Source organism: Carlito syrichta, unplaced genomic scaffold (genome assembly GCF_000164805.1).
Source record: "Carlito syrichta isolate Samal-C Ts95f unplaced genomic scaffold, Tarsius_syrichta-2.0.1 Scaffold305137, whole genome shotgun sequence".
NCBI classification, from domain to species: domain Eukaryota; kingdom Metazoa; phylum Chordata; class Mammalia; order Primates; family Tarsiidae; genus Carlito; species Carlito syrichta.
The window spans coordinates 17,304-37,907 of NW_007249233.1; the positions used below are offsets into that span (position 1 = coordinate 17,304).

The 20,604-nt window shown below is 50.2% G+C and overlaps 1 protein-coding gene across 3 annotated transcripts in view; it reads right to left on the reverse strand.

Annotated features, from left to right (window-relative positions):
- The window catches only part of EYA2 (EYA transcriptional coactivator and phosphatase 2), a 192,252-nt gene that overhangs the window by 11,021 nt on the left and 160,627 nt on the right, over positions 1–20,604 (reverse strand). For all 3 annotated transcript variants that reach the window (XM_008061187.1, XM_021713992.1, XM_008061188.1), the window contains 2 exons: positions 9,390–9,448; positions 3,625–3,785 (listed from right to left, as the gene is read on the reverse strand). In XM_008061187.1, the coding sequence (XP_008059378.1) occupies positions 3,625–3,785; positions 9,390–9,448 (220 nt within the window). The remainder of the gene's footprint in view (positions 1–3,624; positions 3,786–9,389; positions 9,449–20,604) is intronic.

Here is a 20,604-nt window from a genome sequence, read left to right on the forward strand (position 1 = left end):
CCCCCCACCCAGCCATCCATCTGTCCATATATCCATCCATCTGCTCATCCACTCATCTGTCTGCCTACCTATTTCTCCATCTGTCCATTCACCTACCCATCCTCCATCTATCCATCCACCCACTCGTCCATTCATCTGGCTCACCTATCCCTCTATCCATCTTGTCCATCCGTCCGTGCATCCATCCAACCATCCACCCACCCACCCACCTATCCCTCCACTTGTTCATCCATCCATCCATCCACTCGCCTATCCATCTGTCTATCCATCCATCCATTCACTTTGCTCACCCATCCCTCCACCTCCATCCATCCATCCATCCATCCATCCATCCATCCATCCATCCATCCATCCATCTTCCAGCCATCCACCCACCTATCCTTCCAACAAAGAATTCAGGAGTGCCTTCTAGGTGCCTGATATCGTAATGGACACTAATACACAGACATAAACAAAAACATGCAGATTGTAGGGCTTCTATTGTCAGGCAGAGAATTACTACTGAAATAAAAATCACCCTGCCCAGCATTTACTGAGTGCTTACTATGAGCAGGGTCCTGTGTTTTTCACGTCACTCATTTCATTGCCCCATCACGGTGGCCCTGCTGGTGGACGTGGTTTTTATTTCTGTTTTTTAGGTGAAGACTCAGTCTCTGTGATGTTGACCAACTTACTCACGGTAAGGAGAAAACAACGGAGATGGGCCTGGCACCAGCGGCTGACCTCAGAGCCCAAGCCACAGATGTTGATCCACCTACCTGCCATTCTCCCGGCCTTCAGTGCCCTTCGAATTCGACCCCCATTAAGAACCAAACTCACCGCCGACTCCTGCTCTTCCCTTCCAGCCCCAGCAGCCCCGTCTTTGCTCCTTGGATCACCAAGTGGGTTCCTGCCTCAGGACCTTTGCATGTCTCATTTCAGAACCTGGACTACTCTTCTCGCTTTGCCTCCTCTTTTTGCCTGGCTGAGGCCTTCACACTCTGCATTCCGGCCTCCTCTAAAATGCTGGTTATTCTGGAAGGGCTCTCCCGATGGCTCCAGGCTGGGTCCGTCTCCTCTCGTTCACACTCGCCAGCACCCTGCAGCTCTGCTCCATGGCACTTGTCCCAGCTGCCATTTGTGTGACAACATGTTTGACACCCGCCTCGGCCATAGGCTGTTCACCCCATGAGGGCAGGGACCACGTCGGTCTTGTGCACCCACCATGGTACCAGGCACAAGAGCAGGGCTGGCCATGCCCTGTGCTGACCCAAGCTTTGCTGGAAGAAGTTGATTCCCTAGGACTCGAGGCCACCTGTGCCTGGGCTGCTCAGATGCCAACTTCTCTGCGTTGAGGCCCCACTGTCCAGACTCCTCCCCGGGATCTGCAGGGTCTGCCCAACCTGGACACCACCAGCTCGCTCATCCCACCCTGCCACATGGCCCATGGCTCCAGCCACACTGGCCTCTGTCTTCTGAAAAGCATCAACTCCTTGGGTCTCAGAGATGTTTCATTTGCTCTTTGTGGCAGACGCTGTGAGTTGCCTGCCACGATCCATTCTTCTCGTTAGTAATTAATAAAAATGTAAATATAAAAGGATCTTCTCATCAGCAACAAGAACTCTGACTTGTTTCTTTTTTTGAGTTGGGGTCTCACTGTGTTGTCCAGGCTGGAGTGCAGTGGCACAATTATGGCTCGCTATAACCTCAAACTCCTGGGCTCAACTGATTCTCCTGTCTCAGCCTCCCAAGTAGCTGGGACTACAGGCATGCACCAGCATGGCCACAAGCAAGACAAGATCTGTCCCGAAAAACTGACTGGCTAGCCAGGGAAAGCAAAGGACAGGAAGTCCAAGGCTTCCAAGCACAACTAGGAGGGGACAGTGATGAATGCTACCACTTATCGAGAGTCTGCTGTATACCAGGCATGGAGTCTTGCCTTTTCTATGCGTTGACAATACAGTTCTCAATAACCCAGGGAAGCGGAATTTTTCTTTTTTCTTTTTTTAGAGATAGGGGCTTGCTCTGTCACCTAGAATGCAAGGGTGCAATCATAACTCACTGTAACCTTGAACTCCTGGTCTCAAGTGATCCTCCTGCCTCCGCTTCCCAAGTAACTGGGGTTACAGGCTTATGCCATCACACCCAGCAAATTTTTAGAAATGTGTTTTGTACAGACTGGGTCTTGCTATGTTAACTGGGCTGGTCTTGAACACATTGGCCTCCTGAAGTGCTGGGATTACAGGTGTGTACCACCGTGCCCAGACTGTTCCACCTCACAGATATAGAAACTGAGGCTCACTGAGATGATCACACGCAGGCTGCTTAAGGTCACAAAGCCAGACATGGCAGAGTTAGAACTAGACATGGCTTCTATCTAGTTTGAGAACTGAGACTCTTCTCTTTCTGGGCAGGTAGGGAGGGAGTCCTGGAAACTCTTGGGGCCAATGTGTATGTCGTAGACACTGTTAGCCACTTCCTCAAACCCTTCCCTCATGGGCATGTACTGTGACAATCAGGAAAAGTCCCAAACTCCTCTTGGGGTGGGCGCAGTATCGTCCCCTGGCTAAGAACCACTGGTCTAGAGAGTTCCAGAAACAGAGACGCTCGGCTGGCCACTGCTGAGCCAGTCGTCCTGCCTCTAGCCCCGGAGACTTCCTGCTTTGTGCAAAAACCGAAGTTGCCCTGTCCCTGACGCCGGTGGCCAAGAACAACAAAACACAAACTCCTCGGTGCTTCCAGCATGAGCCAAGTTTGAGAACCAGGGACTTCTAATGCTTCTTCAATGTCAACGCCTCCTCAGTCACCTGGGTGTCTTGTTACAAACTCAGAGTCTGGGCCAAGTGTGGTGGCGCACATCTGTAGTCCCAGCTACTTGAGAGGCTGAGGTGGGAGGATTGCTTGAGCCCAGGAGTTCAAGACCAGCCCGGGCAACCTAGAGAGACCTCAGCCTCCTGAGGTGCACTGCCACGCCTGACTAATTTTAAAATATTTTTGTAGAGATGGGGGGGTCTCGCTTTGTTGCCCAGGCTGGTCTTGAACTCCTGGTTTCAAGCGATCCTCCCACCTCAGCCTCCTAAAGCGCTGGGATTACAGGCGTGAGCCACCGCACTTGGCCTAGAATCTGCATTTCTTTCTTTTTCTTTCTTTTCTTCCTTCTTTATTATTTATTTATTTATTTTTGAATTGAGGTTTCACTCTGTCCCCTGGCTAAACATTTTTTTTTTTTTTGTAGAGATGAGATCTCGCTATGTTGCCCAGGCTGGCCTCAAACCCCCGATCTCAAGCTATCCTCCTGCTTCAGCCTCCCAAAGTGCTGGGATTACAAGAATGAGCCACTACGCCTAGTCTAGCATCTGCATTTCTAACAAACCCCCAGGTAAAGGGCTGCTGCTGACTTGAGGACCACATGTTGAGAGCCTCTGGTTGTGGATAAAAGGATTCACCTCCATGCTCCGCCTCCCAGGTTGTGTGATCTCGCTTCCTCACCCTCAGGGTGGAGGGGATGAGACACCCGAGCCCAGAGGGGGTCCTGAGGGCTGCACTAAGCCAGCCGATACTGAGTTTGGGAAGTTCACCCAGAGGTCCGGCCTGCACCCGGCCCACGCCCAGGAGCAACCTCAGCCCGCCAGCCTCCCTGCTCACCGCCCACGTTGTTCCTGTAGGTGTTGTACATGTCCTTGACCCGCCGGTAGCGGAATGCCAGTTTCCTCATCCAGTCCACGCCGCCGTGGACGCCCGAGCCCAGGCACAGGTTGGTTCCCGGGGCCGAACTGTGGAAGCCATCCGCAGAGAAGTTATATGTGCTGGGAGGGGAGGGAAGGACAGTGTCAGTGGAGGTGGGGGTCATCACTATGAGACCCCAGGCCCCAGGGGACCCATGCGTGGGCTTAGGGCATCCACAGGTCTCCTGGTCATACAGAGAGTGCTGTGATATGCACTTGGGGAGCACAGGGTTATAGCTTTTTTTTTTTGAGTCGAGTCTCACTGTCACCCAGGCTGGAGCACAGTGGCATGATCATAGCTCACTGCAGCCTCAACCTCCTGGGCACAGGCGATCCTCCTACCTCAGCTTCCCAAGGAGCTGGGACTCCAGGCATGCACCACCATGCGTGGCATGTTTTTTTGTAGAGATGAGGTCTCTCTATGTTGTCCAGGCTGGTCTCAAACTCCTGGGCTCAAGCAATCCTCCCACCTCGGCCTCCCAAAGTGCTGGGATTACAGGTGTGAACCACCATGCCAGACAGGACATTTCTTTTTTGTTTTTTTTTTTTTGAGTTGGAGTTTCACTCTGTTGCCCAGACTGGAGTGCAGTGGCACACTCCTGGTCACCTCAGGCTCGACCTGCTGGGCTCCGGTGACCCTTCCACCTCAGCCTTCCAAGTAGCCAGAATTACAGGTGAGTGCTACCACGCCCAGCTAATTTTTGATTTATTGTAGAGATGAGGTCTCGCCAAGTTGCCCAGGTGGGGCTCGAACCCCGCGGGCTCAGGCAATCCACTCACCTCAGCCTCCCAAAGCGTGGGATTACAGGCTGAGCCACCGAGCCTGGCCAGGACATTTATTAAAACAAAAAAATATCTATAGCTTACAAGTAATACAAAAAAACCTCAACTATTATCAAATGGTGTTCATTTCTTTTCTTTTTTTGAGTTGGAGTCTCACTCCTAGGCTGGAGCGCAGTGGCACACTCATATTGCCTAGGCTGGAGCGCAGTGGCACACTCACAGCCACCCCAGCGTCGATCTGCTGGGCTCCAGTGATCCTTCTGCCTCAGCCTCCCAAGTAGCCGGAGCTACAGGTGCATGTTACTATGCCCAGCTAATTTATTTATTTATCGTAGAGACGAGGTCTCACTAAGTTGCGCAGGCAATCCACTCGTCTCAGCCTCCCAAAGTGCTGGGATTACAGGCTGAGCCACCCAGCCCAGCCAAACTGCATTCTTTTCAAGAATCTTGTAGTGACGTGATTTTTCTGCAGATACTCTGATGTTTCACATCAGTCAGAAATGCTACAAACATTATTTATGTGGGTATGTTAAAAGTGCCGATCTGTTAAAGGTAAAAATGGGACACCATCCTTTCTTTCTAACTTGGTTTTGTCATTTCTTCATTTTTCAGTGTTCTGGGTGTCAGGAAAGCTAGAAGTGGCCTGCACCCTGTTGGCCTTGAATAGCTGGGACTACAGGCAAGTACCACCATGCCAGCTAGTTATTTTTATTTGTAGAGACGGGGTCTCGCTAAATTTCCTGGCTGGTCTTGAACTCCTGGCCTCAAGAGATCCTTCCGTTCAGAACCCTACTTTTTACCTGCCATGTGGTCCTTCCTGTAAGTGTAAAAGTTCTCATCTTGCTACATTTATACTTGAAAAAGCGATGGAGGGTGGGAAGGGGTATCCAGGATGAACAGAAGGGCTGTTAAGAGTTTGACCCCTGGAGCCAGGTTGCCTGTTGGCTGTGACACTCACACTGACTGTGCCCCTAAGAAGTGCCGAGTTTTACTTTCCCCTCCAAGGAAAAGGGGAGAAGTGACTGGGTTTTGGAGAGGAAGTTGCCAAAGAAGTTAAAGACACGGGCTTGGTTTTGCGAGAACGCCAAGGAGGCAACCACAGAACATTCCAGAACTGCTGCCTCTCCCTCGATGCTGTTGGAAGTTTCTCCAGCGTCAGAATTGCTGAGAGCTGCAGATGTCCCTGGCACTTGCATGGAGCCGGGGAGACTGTCTGCTTCTTCCTGAGTCACCCAGGTCATGGGGTTCTCTCTAGGGTAACTGAAGGCGGTGTGGATGTGTGGGCGGACGTCGAGGAGTGTGTGAGACAGAGAGGGAGAGAGCCATGAGTTCACCTGTGCCACTCTGCAGACATCACGTGAGCTTGAGTGTGTAAAATCGGAAGCAAGGAAGCCATGGTGCTGGGAAGTGGTTAGCTCGGGAGGTGGTGGAATATGGGGGACTATAGTTTCTTCTCTGCTTGTGACTGAATTACTCAAAATTTTAAAAAGATGCTTAAAGGATACAATATGACTGTTCAAATAATGTGTTTGCACACAAACTTCCTCTTCTCCCCCCAAAAAGCCAATGGGCTTATTACACAGACCCTTCTTCCTTTCCAGCACCCCCTTGGGTGGTGAGCGGGAGCTGAAGAGAAATGAACTATATCCAATCGGGCCGGGTGTGGTGGGTCACACCTATAATCCTAGTACTTTGGGAGGCTGAGGCGGGAGGATTATTTGTGCCCAAGACTTAGAGATCAGCCTGGACAACATAGCAAGGCCATCTCTACTAAAAAATACAAAACTGACTGTGTGTGGCGGCATGTGTCTCTAGCTACTCAGGAGGCTGAGGCGGGAGGATTGCCTGATCCCAGGAGGCTGAGGCTGCAGTGGGCTGTGATTATGTCAGCCTGGGTGACAGAGTGAGACTTTAACTCAAAAAAAAAAAAAAAAAAAAAAAATATATATATATATATATATATATTCAATGGGTACAGGGGAGCAGACATCTAAGCACAGGCACAGAGAGGTGCTCGTTAAGGACATTCTGCACTGGGCACTTTTCTAGCATGTTCTTACCCTGATGACAAAGGGGCCATGACTCTATCCCATTGTAGTCCTTTGGCTTCCAGAGCCCCACTTATCTTTTTGAGGTAAGGTCTCATTCTGCTGTCCTGGCTGAAGTGCAGTGGTACACTCAAGCTCACTGTAACCTCAAACTCCTGAGCTCAAATAATCCTTCCACCTCAGCCTCCTGAATAGCTGGGACTATAGGCGAGTGCCACCACACCAGCTAGTTATTTTTATTTTTACTTGTGGAGATGAGGTCTCATTAACTTTCCCAGGCTGGTTTTAAACTCCTGGACTCAAGAGATCCTTCTGCTCAGAACCCCACTTTTACCTGCCACGTGGTCCTTCCTATAAGTGTAAAAGTTCCCATCTTGCTATCTTTACTTGAAAAAGCGATGGAGGGTGGGAAGGGGTGTCCAGGATGAACAGAAAAGCTGTTAGGAGTTTGACCCCTGGAGCCAGGCTGCCTGGATTTGAATCCTGCCTTCTCCACTCACCAGCTGTGTGACTTTGGGCAGGCTGCCTAACTTCTCTGTGCCTCACTTTCTCCGACTGTAAAATGGGAACAATGATCAAAGCATCTTACTCCTGGGGTTACTGGGGAAGAGCCGTGAGCGAACCTGCGCAAAGCATTCAGAACAGGCATGGCATAACATGTGGGCTCTATGAAGGTGGGTTCTTACCACTAACTGAAAACAAAGCAAAACAAGGGGCATTTGATGCTTGATGCCCAGCATACAGTAGCTACTCAATAAATACTTCTTGAGTGAATAAGTGGGGAATTTGATTTCTAGGGAAAAAATTACCCGTGAACTATATGAATTCCTGAAGTGAGGTACCGAGCAGCTCTGCATGAGACAGGGTTCAGAGGAATACTGCTCTCAACTCCATGCCAGGGAGCTACGGGGGAAACATTATAAAAATGGAATTGGCTAGGTGTGGTGGCTCACGCCTGTGATCCTAGCACTTGGGAGGCTGAGGCAGGAGGATTACTTGAGCCCAGGAGTTTGAGACCAGACTGGGCAACATAGAAAGATCTTATCTCTACAAGAAATAAAAATATGAGCCAGGTGTGGTGGCATGCACCTGTAGTTCCAGCTACTTGGGAGGCTAAGGTGAAAGGATTGCCTGAGCCCAGGAGGTTGAGGCTGCAGTAAGCCATGATCGCCTCACTGCCCTCCGGCCTGAGCAACAAGTCAGATCCAGTCTCTCTCTCTCTCTCTCTCACACACACATAAAATGAAAAATAAAAACAGAACCAGCCAGGCTTGGTGGCTCAGCCTGTAATCCCGCGCCTTTGGGAGGCTGAGGTGAGTGGATTGCCTGAGCCCGCGGGTTCGAGACCCGCCTGGGCAGGCGAGACCTCATCCCTACAATAAATTAAAAAATCAGCTGGGTGTGGTAGCGCATGCCTGTAATTCTGGCTACTCGGAAGGCTTAGGAGGAAGGATCGCCAGAGCCCAGCAGGTCGAGGCTGCGGTGGCCGGGAGCGGCCGCTGCACTCCAGTCTGGGCGACAGAGTGAGACTCCAACTCAAAAAACAAAAAACAAAACAAAACAAAAAAATCAGAACCATGGTAGCTTACGGCCTTGAACAGGAATTGCTTCATGGTATGGACACAGCCAATATAACCTGGGCTTTATTTACATCAGCCACTGAGAGGCCCCGGTGGGGCTGAAGTCTGTCCCCTGCCAGGCCTGACTGCCGAAGTGACTTTCTGAACAGCTGATTAAATCAAAGCAGGGATCTGCCTACTGGCCACTTCAGATCAGGCTGGGTTCTGGAAAGACTTGCAGGCCTCAGTAACACCAGCCTGGATTTCTGTTTTGGCAGTCAGTCGGGACACACACCTGGGAAGCAGGTGCTAAGGGATGTCACAATGACGGGTCCTATAACACAGCAGTCACTGGGTCTAATAATACTTTTGACGGGCCATGAGGTGCTGAATTGTGATAACTTTGGATAAGCGCAGATTAACTCTGTTCCGTTTTTAAAAAGCTTTTCCAGGGTAGGCTTGGAACATTCCAGTCACATTCCCCTGGAAACTGTCTCGTTTTAAGAGTTTTCTGGAGACCATAGCCTAGGATTTTCCCCTAGAATTCAGACACTCCACTTACTTATTCACCTGAGAAACAGCTTTTTTTGAGTACAGACTGTATCAGTTGTTGTACTGAATATATGTATGTTAATGAATGCCATCAGACTTTGAAGACTGTATGTCAAACTCTTAATGGTGGTGCTTCAGGAGGTGGGGGTCAGGGTCAGCATATTATTATTATTAATTTTTGAGTCAGGGTTTCACTCTGTCACTGAGGCTGGAGTGCAGTAGCACCATCATGGCTCACTGCAGCCTAGACCTTCTGGGCTTAGGTGATCCTTCGGTCTCAGCCTCCTGAGTAGCTGGGACTACAGGCTGGCGCCACCATACTTACCTAGTTTTTTTAGTTTTTATTTTTAGTAGGGACAAAGTTTTGCTATATTGCCCAGGCTGATCTTGAACTCCTGGGCTCAAGCAATCCTCCCAACTCTATCGCCCACAGTGCTGGGATTATAGGCTTGAGCCACTGTCCTTGGCCATGAATTTTTTCTAATATGCACGTTTTACTTTAGTAAGCTGTGAAAAAATAGAGGTAAACAGATTTCAGCAATTTGAGGTGATGGAAAGAGGTTGTGAGGGGAGAGGGGGAGGGTCAAAGGTGTGAGTTTTGTGTTTCGGGAAGGCCCAGTTCTGGCTGGAGGCAGGCACATCTTTTCCTGAGAAGCTGCTTTCCCCTCCTACCCCACTTCCAACTGGAGGCGAGCTTGATCACCAGTCAATCAAGGGACAGTTTGGATTCTCCAAATTCCCACCTTAAATCTTGGCCATTGTCATCTGACGAGACGTCATCAACGTGGATCTGGTCACAATCCTATGGAGAATTTGACAAAAAGAGAAAGAGAGAGAGAAACGTGCCTGGTTAATCTGCTGCAGCCTTTAAGAGGGGGCTTCTTAAACTGAGGGGGTTGAACATTGCATGGGGGAGCAGCAGTCTTGAGTTCTAGTCTGGACGTGGTAACTCAAGACTGGATGCCTTTAGGGTGTCTCATCCTCTTTGATTTTCTTGTAAGAGAGCAGGTTGACTGTAAGGAAAGTGACCATGTAATTAATCATCCAAACCGAGATCGCTTTGCAAGAAAAGCAGGGAGGCTATTACTATTACACTGCGGGTACAGATGCCAACTGGGACTTCCAGCTCCCAGGTATGCCCGCCATGTGGTCGCTGGGCCACACAGTGGAAGCCTTTGCCTTGATCTCGGTGTTTCCTCTGCTTGGAATGCTCTCCTGCCTTCGTCTGCCTAGTGAGCCCCGTATTCCTCAGGCATTAGCCCCTGGAAGGACACCATCTGTGTCCTGCGACCGTGATCATCACTTACTGAGCACTTACGATGTGCCAGACAGCACCCCAAGGACTTGAGTTCAGTGAACTCCAACGGCAGTTGCTTCCCACTACTCATAAGCCGCTCTGCTTTCTCTGGGTGGGGGACACTTCTCTCTGTGGGTTAGGACCAGGGGATGGGGTGGGGTGATGAAGTGGGTCACATGACCCAGGCTCGACTAATCAGAGAGGCCCAGGATCCCTCTGTCCCTGTGACTGCTTCAGAAATGAGCATGTAGTCTCAGGTGACGGTGAGAACAGCCCCTGGGGTTGGCTGGGACTTTTGGGAAAGAGGTGAAGAAACTGTCTCCTTTTGCTGGGCTGCTTTCAGCCTGGAGCAGCCGAGGAAAGCAGGTCTGAGGGCTGGAGACAGAGAAGAGGCCTGATCACATGATCCCCTGGTCCAGTAACAATAGAGCTAGGCTATCCTGAGTGTGGGGGCTGAATAACGGACCCCCAAGGATGTCCACATCCAATCATCGGAACCTGTGAATATGTTACTTTATGTGGCCAAAGAGACTTTGCACGTGTGAGTCAGTTAGAGCTCTCGAGGTAGGGAGTTTATCCTGGATGACCGGGGTGGCCCTAAGTGTAATCACACAGGTCCTTGTATGAGAGAGGCAGTGAACAAGTGACTGCCCAGGAGAAGGTGACTGGAGTAATGTGCTTTGGAGATGGAGGAGGGGCCACCAGCCAAGATAGCCAGGCGGCCATGAGGTGAAAAAGAGGGCAAAAAAACAGACTTTCCTCTAGGAGTCTCTGTAGGAGCCAGCCCTGCCAGTCCCCGCAACCGTGCAACGCTGATGTGAACTCGGCCTCCAGGACTGAGGGGGCACAGTTGTGTGGCCTGAGGCCACTGAGCATGTGGCCATGTGTTACAGAGGCCACAGGACACGGATGCGCGGACTCTTCATTGTAAGCTCGTGGGTTGGATCCTTGTCACTTTTGTAGCCAAGAGTCATGATGTGACAATGTCCCCACGACACATGCCAATCCCCGCAACTCCATCTCCATCGTGGAGTGCAGATGGCCTGTGACAATGCGAGAACAGGGTATATCTCTTGCCATCTGGGTCGGTGCTCAGGCCACGGCTCCTCTCGCTCTGGATTTTCAGTTCCTCTTGGAATTTGCACCCTCTGGCAACCCAGGGTTGGCATAAACCCCACAAGCTTTCGTGGTGAAACCACAGCCTCCTGCTTCGGCCTGGGCCTCTTCTGGCTCACTTTACTTCACTTTGGTTATTTGGCCCCTGTAGACATCCGAGTCTGAGACTTCTGACCCACAGCCAAGGGTTTTTTTTTTTTGAGTCAGGGTCTCACTCTGTCGCCTAGGCTGGAGTGCAGTGGCATGATCATGGCTCACGGCAGCCTCTACTTCCTGGGCTCAGGTGATCCTTCTGCCTCAGCTTTCCCAGTAGCTGGGACTACAGGCGCACACTACCATGCCTAGCTAATTTTTAAAATTTTTTTGTAGAGACGAGGTTTCATTATGCTGTCCAGTTGGTCTCAAACGTCAGTGGTCAAGCAATCCTCTCGCCTCAGCCTCCCAAAGTGCTGGGATGATAGATGTGAACCACTGTGCCCGGTCTCATAGCTGTCTTATATATATGGAAGAGCCTAGGACCAGCAGGCCCGAAATGCCAATGAAAATCGCACTGAGGCCACGCTGCCTTCCCAGGCCCAGGTGCAGAGGGAACAATGTGAACGGATTTCCATCCGTGCACCGCTCTGCCTGAAATGGGAAAAACACCTCTCCCGGCCCCCCCTCAAGCTAAAGCCACTCCGGGGGTCACCGGGCTCTGGCCCCCGGGCAGGGCTCCATGTGCCTCCCTTGATGTCAGGGGAAAGGCATTTGGGAAGCTCTGCTTTTCTCATTTGCAAGGGGCTTGTGGGGGCGCTAACGTGTGACAACAGTAGCGATCACATTTCGGACTTAATAAAATACCGTGGCGCTCAGCTAGACGCTACCTCATACTCCACCAGCTGACCTGGATCGAGTTACCCCCCCGAGCCGCAGTGCGGGAGCTGGACCACTCAGAGGGCTGAAGATGGAGTGAGCTTCTGGGGAAGAGAATCCTCCTCGACCCCAGTGCTGCGCCTCTCTAGGGTACGAGGGCCAGCCTCTAAGACGGAGAGGAGACTGTCCACACTGGCCCCAGGGTGCTTCTGGGCTCCCCTGGGTGACTGTTCGGGGCGGGGAGGGGGGTGGTTGGTCTGAGCGGAACAGGCAGGCAGAGACAGAGGAAAGGTTCCCATGGCCTCGACACCGAGGACCAGGCCCTGGTGCAATCCCTGCCCCAAAGGATTTTTACCTTCTGACACAGAGATACACCTGCAAAAGAGCCTTGTGCAAGGATGTCCATCATCCCAGCGAGAAACTGGAAAACACCTGAAGTTCCTTGATGAGATCACTGCTAAGTAAAATGTGGTATATCCATTCAGGGGAACCCTACTGGGCGGTTCACAAGAATGGGGTGGATGTGTAGGTTAGCACATGGAAATGTTTCCAAGACATCCTCTAGGATGAGACAGCCAGGATGATGTCATGTGTATGTTTATAAAACCCCATTAGAATATGAGATTTTAATGTGAATTTATAATATAATACATGACTGGAAAAAGAAAACTCTAGAAGCTCACACATCTGGCTAGAAGCATTAGTTCCATGTAGGAGGCACTGGGATTGGGTTGGTGAGCAATGCTTTCATTTAAAAACCATGAGACTGATATGTGTATGCATTGTTTTTTTTTTAAGTGTAGGGTAGCCTTCCAGGCCAGCCACCATTCAGCAGCTGGACGGGTCGTGGTGAACCCTAAATCAGATCATGTCCCCTCTTCCTCTTCTAAAAGAGCTGCTATACATGTATTGCTTTTGAAAAAATAATTAATTAAAAATTTCTCACTGGGAAGGAGACGATCTAACGTTGGATAAAAGCTAACATTTTTTGAGCAGGGGTCTCACTCTGTCACCTAGGCTGGAGTACAGTGGCACAATCAAGGCTCACTGCAGAATGAACCTCCTGGCCTTACATGGTCCATCTGCCTCAGCATCCCAAGTAGCTGGGACTATAGGCATACACCACTATGCCTGGCTAATTATTTTGATTTTTTTGTAGAGACAGGGTATTGCTATGTTGCCCAGGCTGGTCTCAAACTCCTGGGCTCAAGTGATCCTCTCACCTCAGCCTCCCAAACTGCTGGGATTACAAGCATGAGCCACCATGCCCAGCCAGAAGCTAATGTTTATTAAGCACTTTGTGCCAGAAACTATGCTCTGCGCTTTACATAAACTGCTGCCATCCCACCTTTGGAGGAGAAAAGGAAGCAGAGAGCACAGGAACATGCCTGTTATGGGTTGAACTGTGTCCCCCAAAATGCTGAAGTCCTGACACCTAGCACCTGTGGATGTGACCTTATTTGGAAATAGGTTCTTTGCAGACGATCACATTAAGGTGAAGTCATTAATGTGAGTCTTAATCTTAATATGACTGTGTCCTTATGAAACGGGGAAGTGTGGACACAGAGACAGATACACACAGAGGAAGAACATTATGTGACAATGAGGACAGAAGTGGGGTGACACATCCAGAAGCCAGAGAACGTGTGAACCACCAGGGAGCTAGGAGGGAGGTCAGAGCAGATTCTCGCTCACAGCCCTCGGAAGGAACCAACCTTGACCCTGGACTTCTCAGTTCGAGAACTGTGAGACAGTAATTTCTGTTATTTGAGCCACCCAGTCTGCGGTACCTTGCTATGGTGGCCCCAGCAAACTAATGCAGTGTCCCAGGCCTGGAGGGGAAGAGGAGGCAGCACCTGGACCCAAGAGGTGGCCGTCCTTCCAGCCTGTGCTCTCAAGATCCATTCATCTGAAGGTTATGAAAACACCTCCTGTGGGCTGAACTGTGTCAGACAACGAACGGGTCAAGAGTGTGTGGCTCTTGCCTTCAAGGTACCTACCATGTCACTGGATAAAGATGAGGTGAGTAAGCATGAAATAGCAAACTGGGCTGATTCGCATACGCACATGCCGATCACTTACTGTGCACCAGCCCCGGACTGGGAACTGAGTGTGTCTTGGGTCATTCCAGATGCCCCGCTTTCCCTCACGCCCCACCCCCATCGGCAAGTCCCGCCCACCCTCCGCTCATCACACACCCACATTCCCACCCCTCTCGCCTCCTCTGCTGCCCCCACCAGGTCCAAGCCATTATCGGCTCCCACCTAGACCACAGAGTGGCGAACTACAACCCATAGGCCTCCTCTGGCCTGTCGTCCGTCTGTGTAAATAAAGTTTTACTGGAATGCAGCCATGTTCATTCACTGCAGCAGACTGAGTAGTTGAGATGGAAGCAGTCCGACCTTCAAAGCTGAAGCTACCTACCAGCTGGTTCTTTGCAGAAGTTTGCTGACCCCTGGCCTAGATGGCCGCCGTTACCTCTTCACTCTCCCTGCTATCTCCCTTGCCTGCTAACCACCCTTCAGGCCCAGCCACCGTCGTCAGTTGGACGGGTCCTGTTGAACCCTAAGTCAGATCATGTCCCCTCTTCCCCCTGCTCAAGCCCCCCACAAGGGCTCATATCTCCCTCTGGGTGAAAGCACGGTTCTCACAACACCCCTGGTCCCATGGGGTCTAAACACCCTCCCGCTCCTCCCTCCTTGCCCTCATTCCCTCCCTTTTCTCACCGCACAGCTGACCCAGTGGCCTCTAGCTGCAGGGCCTTTACATATGCCGTTCCTTCTGCTTTGAACGCCTTTCCCTGCTCTTTCCACCTGTCAAAGCCTGCAAAAGGCTTTGTTATGTCTTCACCATTGTAAAAACTCCCCCCCACTGCACCCCAAATCGGGCTGAGTGACTTCTGTCTCTGTGTCCCTGCTACGCAAAGCCGCCAGGACTAACCCAGGCCTGATATAATGGCCGTTTTCTTCTTTCGTCCACTTGGCTGGGAAACTCTGAAGGTAGTAAATATTTTTTTTTTTTTTACTGATTTCTGCAAGACTGGAGCATAGGGCATTTAAAAGCACAGAGTCAGGGGTCTGGGTTCAAATTCTGGCTCAGCTGCTTGCTAACTAAATGACCTGGACACGGTGCTGAGTCTCTGTAGGCCTGGCTTTCCCTTTGCAACTGAGCTACTGAGTGGGACCTCACAGGATATCGTCGGTACAGGCGAACAGTGCCTGCCTGTAGGTGATGCCACATACTTGTTGGCCATCCTTGTTGCTGTTATGACCAGCTCGAGTTCTACAGGCCAAACCTGTGCTCAGCACAGTGATGGCCAAATCAAATTGAGCTCACCATTGAGGAAGGTTCGGGGATGGTCAACCCCTCCAAGGGCCAACTTGGAAGCAAAGCAGAGAGGTCTGCACCTCAGTCCATGCTTTGTGGACAGGTCAGGATGCTATACACAGTGTTGCCACAGAACAAGGGATGAGGAAGGGGTGAGGCAGACATCAGGGATGAGGCAGACATCAGGGGTGCTAGATGTTGGAGTTGGCATTCACATGCCCATCCTGGGTTCTAGTGCCAGCCCAGGCATTTTCAGGTGTGTGACCCTGGGTGAGTCACTTTGCACCTTGGTATCTTCAGTTTTTTTTTAAATAAGCTGTGCATTTTGGAATAGATTTAGATTGACAGAAAAGTTGCAAAGATAGTACAGAGAGTTCCCACATTCCCCAGCCCTGTCTCCCCGTTGGGCAACTTCTTCCTTTTATACTATGCTATGCTTGTCACAAAGACTAAGCAAATATTGCTAGGTTAACTAATGCCAATTACTTATTCTGATATTTAAAGTTTTCCCACCAATGTCTTTTTTCCAGGATCCCATTTTGGAGACCACATTACATACGTAGGCTCCTCTGGGCTTTGATGGTTTCTTAGACTTCTCTGGCTTTTTATACTGTTTTACAGACTTTCTCAACTGGCTTTTTATACTGTTTTGCAGGTTTATCAACTTTTTATACTGTTTTGCAGGTTTCTCAACTGGGATGTCTGATGTTTTTCTCATGGTTAGACTGGGTTTATGAGTCTTGGTGAGAAAGATCACAGAAGTGCCATTCTCATCATCCCATAGTGAGGGTACCTACTATCAACATATCTTTTTCTTAGAGACAGGATCTCACCCTGTCACCCAGGCTGGAGTGCAGTGGCATCGAACTCCAAGGCCCACATGATCCTTCCTCCTCAGCTTTCCGAGTAGCTGGGACTACAGGTGTGTGACACCATGTTCAGCTAATTTATTTATTTATTTCTGTAGAGATGGAGGAGTCTTGCTATGTTGTCTGGGCTAGTCTCGAACTCTTGACCTCAAGCAATCTTCCTGCCTCAGCTTCCCAAAGCACTGGGATTATGGGTGTGAGCCACCATGCCCAGTTGACTTATCACTGTTGATGTTGAACTTGATCACTTGATCACTTATCACCTTAGGTAGTGATTATCAGCATTCTCCATTGTAAAGTTACTCTTTCCCCTCTTTCTATATGGTATTCTTTGGGAGGACGGCATTGTGCATGGCTGACACTGAAGGTATAGTAGCTACATAAATTATCCAGCATTTTTCTGCATGGGAGGTTTGTCTGCTCTCCCTTGCTTCCTTATTATGAAATCATTTCTCTATTGGTTTGGACTCAAAGATACCTATTTTACACTTTGGGTTAGAATCTAATGGTACGTTATTCATTTTTGTAGCTCCACCTTTTATTTTATTGTCCTTTTTATTTTATTGCTCCACCTTTGGCCACTGGGAACGCTTTCAGTGGACTCCTGTGTCCCTTTGACATAACATGTCACTGTGGGTTTTTTGAGCACTTCCTTGCTATCTGGCATTACAAGATGCTCCAAGTTCATCTTACATATTCCCTGTCCCAGACCTAGAATCAGCCATGTCTCCAAGGAGCGCTGGTTCCTTTTTATTGGAGAGTGGTATTAGAAACCATTATTTGGGCACTGGGTGTGCTCATTGCTATAGGGGTGTCATTGGTTCTGGGCTCTCTCAGGTGACAGAGCAAAGTCTTCAGTTTTTTAAAAGTTAATGTATTTTGGCTGGGCTTGGTGGCTCAGCCTATAATCCCAGCACTTTGGGAGGCCGAGGTGAGTGGATTGCCTGAGCCCACGGGTCCGAGACCAGCCCTGGCATCTTGGCAAGACCTCGTCTCTACAATAAATAAATAATGAGCCAGGTGTAGTAGCATGTACCTGTAGTTTTGGCTACTTGGAAAACCGAGGTGGAAGGATTGCCAGAGCCCAGTAGGTCAGTGCTGGGGTGGCGGTGAGCGTGCCACTGCACTCCAGCCTGGGTGACGGAGTGAGACTCCAACTCAAAAAAAAAGTTAAAATTTTTTTAGTTGGAGTCTTACTCTGCCACCAGGGCTGATCTGCAGTGGCACAATCATAGCTCATCACAGCCTTGACCTCCTGGGTTCAGGTGATCCTTACACCTCACCTGGCTCAACTTTTGCTTTTTTTTTTTTTTCAGAGATAAGGTCTTGGTATGTTGCCTAGGCTAGTCTTGAACTCCTGGCTTCATGTAATCCTCCTGGCTTGACCTCCAGAAGTGCTGGGATTACAGGCTTGAGCCACTAAGCCTGGCTTTTTAAAAAATTTAAATTATGAAATATGTCTAATATATCCACTTGCAGGTGTGTTATCAAAGTTTCAGGTACTCAATAAATGATATCAGTTAAAGTCCAGACCCATCCTTTCCCCAGTGTGGAAAGTGAAGCTCAGATAGGATGTGCAGGAAATTTTTGTGCTAGGTCATGGTACACAGATGAAGGTATCTGCTGGGACTGCAGGAGCATTCCACTTTCCATCAGTGATGAAGGCAATCTGGCATATGCCCAAAGTCCAGTTCCTGTTTCAGGCTGAGTTTAGTCTCATAAAATGTACAGGAGAGCATCCCACACTTCCCTCTGCTCTGTTGTTTGTGTAGATGGGATGTATCATTTCCTTGAAGGCTTGTTGGAACTCTTGTTTAAAACTAGCAGGACCTGGTGCCTTTTTTGGGGAATACATCTTTAACAATGTAACAATCTCTCAAGGTCAGTGGTTTATTTATTTTTCCTCTTGGGCTGATTTTAGTAATTTCAGTCTTCTTCAAAAGTGTCAACTTCAACTAGACTTTAAAAATCACTGGCATAGCCGGGCTCAGTGGCTCAGCCTGTAATCCCATGCTTTTGGGAGGCTGAGGTGAGTGGACTGCCTGAGCCCGCAGGTTCGAGACCCGCCTGGACAACTTGGCGAGACCTCATCTCTACAACAAATCAAAAATTAGCTGGGCGTGGTAGCACGTGCCTGTAGTTCCAGCTATGTGGAAGGCTGAGGGGGAAGGTCCCTGGGGCCCAGCAGGTTGAGGCTGCTGTGGCTGGGAGCGGCCACTGCACTCCAGTCTGGGCGACAGACAGAGTGAGACTCCAACTCAAAAACACCAAAAAACCCCCCCCAAACAAACAAACAAACAAAAAATCACTGGCATAATAGTGTATCTGGTATTCTTATAATTAAAATAAATGACCTCTCCCGAATCTTTAGTAATATTCACCCTTTCATTCTGGATATTGTTGATTGATCTCCCTCTCTCACTTTTCCTTCATCATGCTTGCAAAAAACTTAAATACTTGAGCGGTCTTTAAAATTATTCATATTGGTGTTCCCGTTTTTCTAATAAATGTAATTTCAGGCTGCAAATGTCTATCTGGATGTCCCTTGTCTGCATCCCACCTGTTTGATATTTTGTGTTCTTGTCATTGCATATGGCTGAGTTGTAAACTCGGCGACATACTCATCAACACCTGTTCTGATGATGCTGAGGACCACTGGGGCTTCCCAAATTCTCCTGCTGTAATTTGATCTTACTACTTTTTGTCCTAGGCTACCTGGAGACACGAATGCAGGAAGGAAATTGTTGACAAATTTGCCTTAGAAGCCGGGCTCGGTGGCTCAGCCTGTAATCCCGCGCCTTTGGGAGGCTGAGGTGAGTGGATTGCCTGAGCCCGCGGGTTCGAGACCCGCCTGGGCAGGCGAGACCTCATCTCTACAATAAATCAAAAAATCAGCCGGGCGTGGTAGCGTGCGCCTGTAATTCCGGCTACTCGAAAGGCTGAGGCGGAAGGATCGCCGGAGCCCAGCAGGTTGAGGCTGCGGTGGCCGGGAGCGGCCACTGCACTCCAGTCTGGGCGACAGAGTGAGACTCCAACTCAAAAAAAAAAAAAATTTGCCTTAGAAAAACGACTCTTTCCAGGGCCCAGAGAGCTCCCGGCAGCTGCTCCTCCTCCAAGATAGGCGTCTTCTTAAGTGAGACTGGTTAATGCTGCCTCCAGCATTAAGTCAGAGGGGCATCCACTCCCTGGGAGAGAGCCTTGGCCATCGCTCTTGTGTGTCCAAGTGTCTGGCTTATCTCGAGAGTGCTGAAGAGACCGTGGCCCGAACTGTATTAATGGCCAGTTGGGCAGGGCGCTTTGGAGAGCCGTTCAATGCAGACTCAGTGATGTATTATCTCCCTGACAGCTCCAAAGAACCATAAATCAGACGTGCAGCAATCAGCCCGTGGGTCAGGCAAACGTGTGGCCTGCCTGGATCCCCGCAATCTCTGAGTCCCTCCTGCGTGGTTTTCCCCAAAGCTCCGGCAAGTGTGTGGCCTGCCCGGATCCCAGCAACCCTTGAGTCCCTCTGGCGAGGTCTTCCCCAAAGCTCCAGCATTGTGACATGCTCTCCCGCGAGCCACCTTGCCGCTTGGCCACTCCTGCCTTGGGCCAGGGACACCTTCTGCCAAAGGTCTTCAGGGTCAGCCTGTTCCTCGCGAAGGACTCTTTCTCCATCTGCTCTGCCAACCCATTCCTTCTCCACTTCCCGGTTCATCTCGGAATCTGTCCTCCATGAATGAAGGGCAAACCTCCCCACTCAGAAGTCAGCCTGGGCTGGGATCAAACCTCTTACTGGCTGTGTGACCCCGGAAAGGTGGCCCCACTGGGCCTCAGTTTCCTTATCTGTAAAACGGAGATTAAAAAAAATCTTGCTTGCAGGGTTGTTGTGAGGCTTCAGTGAGATAATTCATGTGTGATCCTTAGTACAAAATAAGAACTCAGTATGTGGCAAGCGAACTTCTCTGGGCCTTAGTTTCTCATGTCTAAAATGGGGATAAGGCGGGCAGGGTGGCTCACGCCGGCAATGCCAGCACTTTGGGAGGCGAAGGCAGGGGGATTGCTTGAGCCAGGAATTCCAGGCCAGCCTAGGCAACATGGCAAGCCCTCGTCTCTACAAAAAATAAGAAAGAAAAAGGAAAAAAAAGAAAAGATGATCGCCTGAGGCCAGGGGGCTGAGGCTGCAGTGAACTGTGATCACGCCACAGCACTCCAGCCTGGGCGACAGCAGGAGACCCTGTCTCTGAAAGAAGGAAGGAAGAAGAAAAAGAAAAAATGGTGATTCATGACGACTGCCTTCTGCGGTGTTACAAGCGTTAGCTGAACGCGCAGGCAAGCCCTCGTGCAGTACCACACGCGTGCTGTGGACACCTCGCTGCGCGCACGACCGTGCCTGTCGTTCGCGCCCGGACCCTCGGCCTCGCGCCCGCGTCCTCCTCCCTGGAAGGGCGTCTGGTCCCTCGCCCCTCGCCCCTCGCGCTGGCCTCCTCCCAGCAACCCCCCCACCACCCCCCGTGG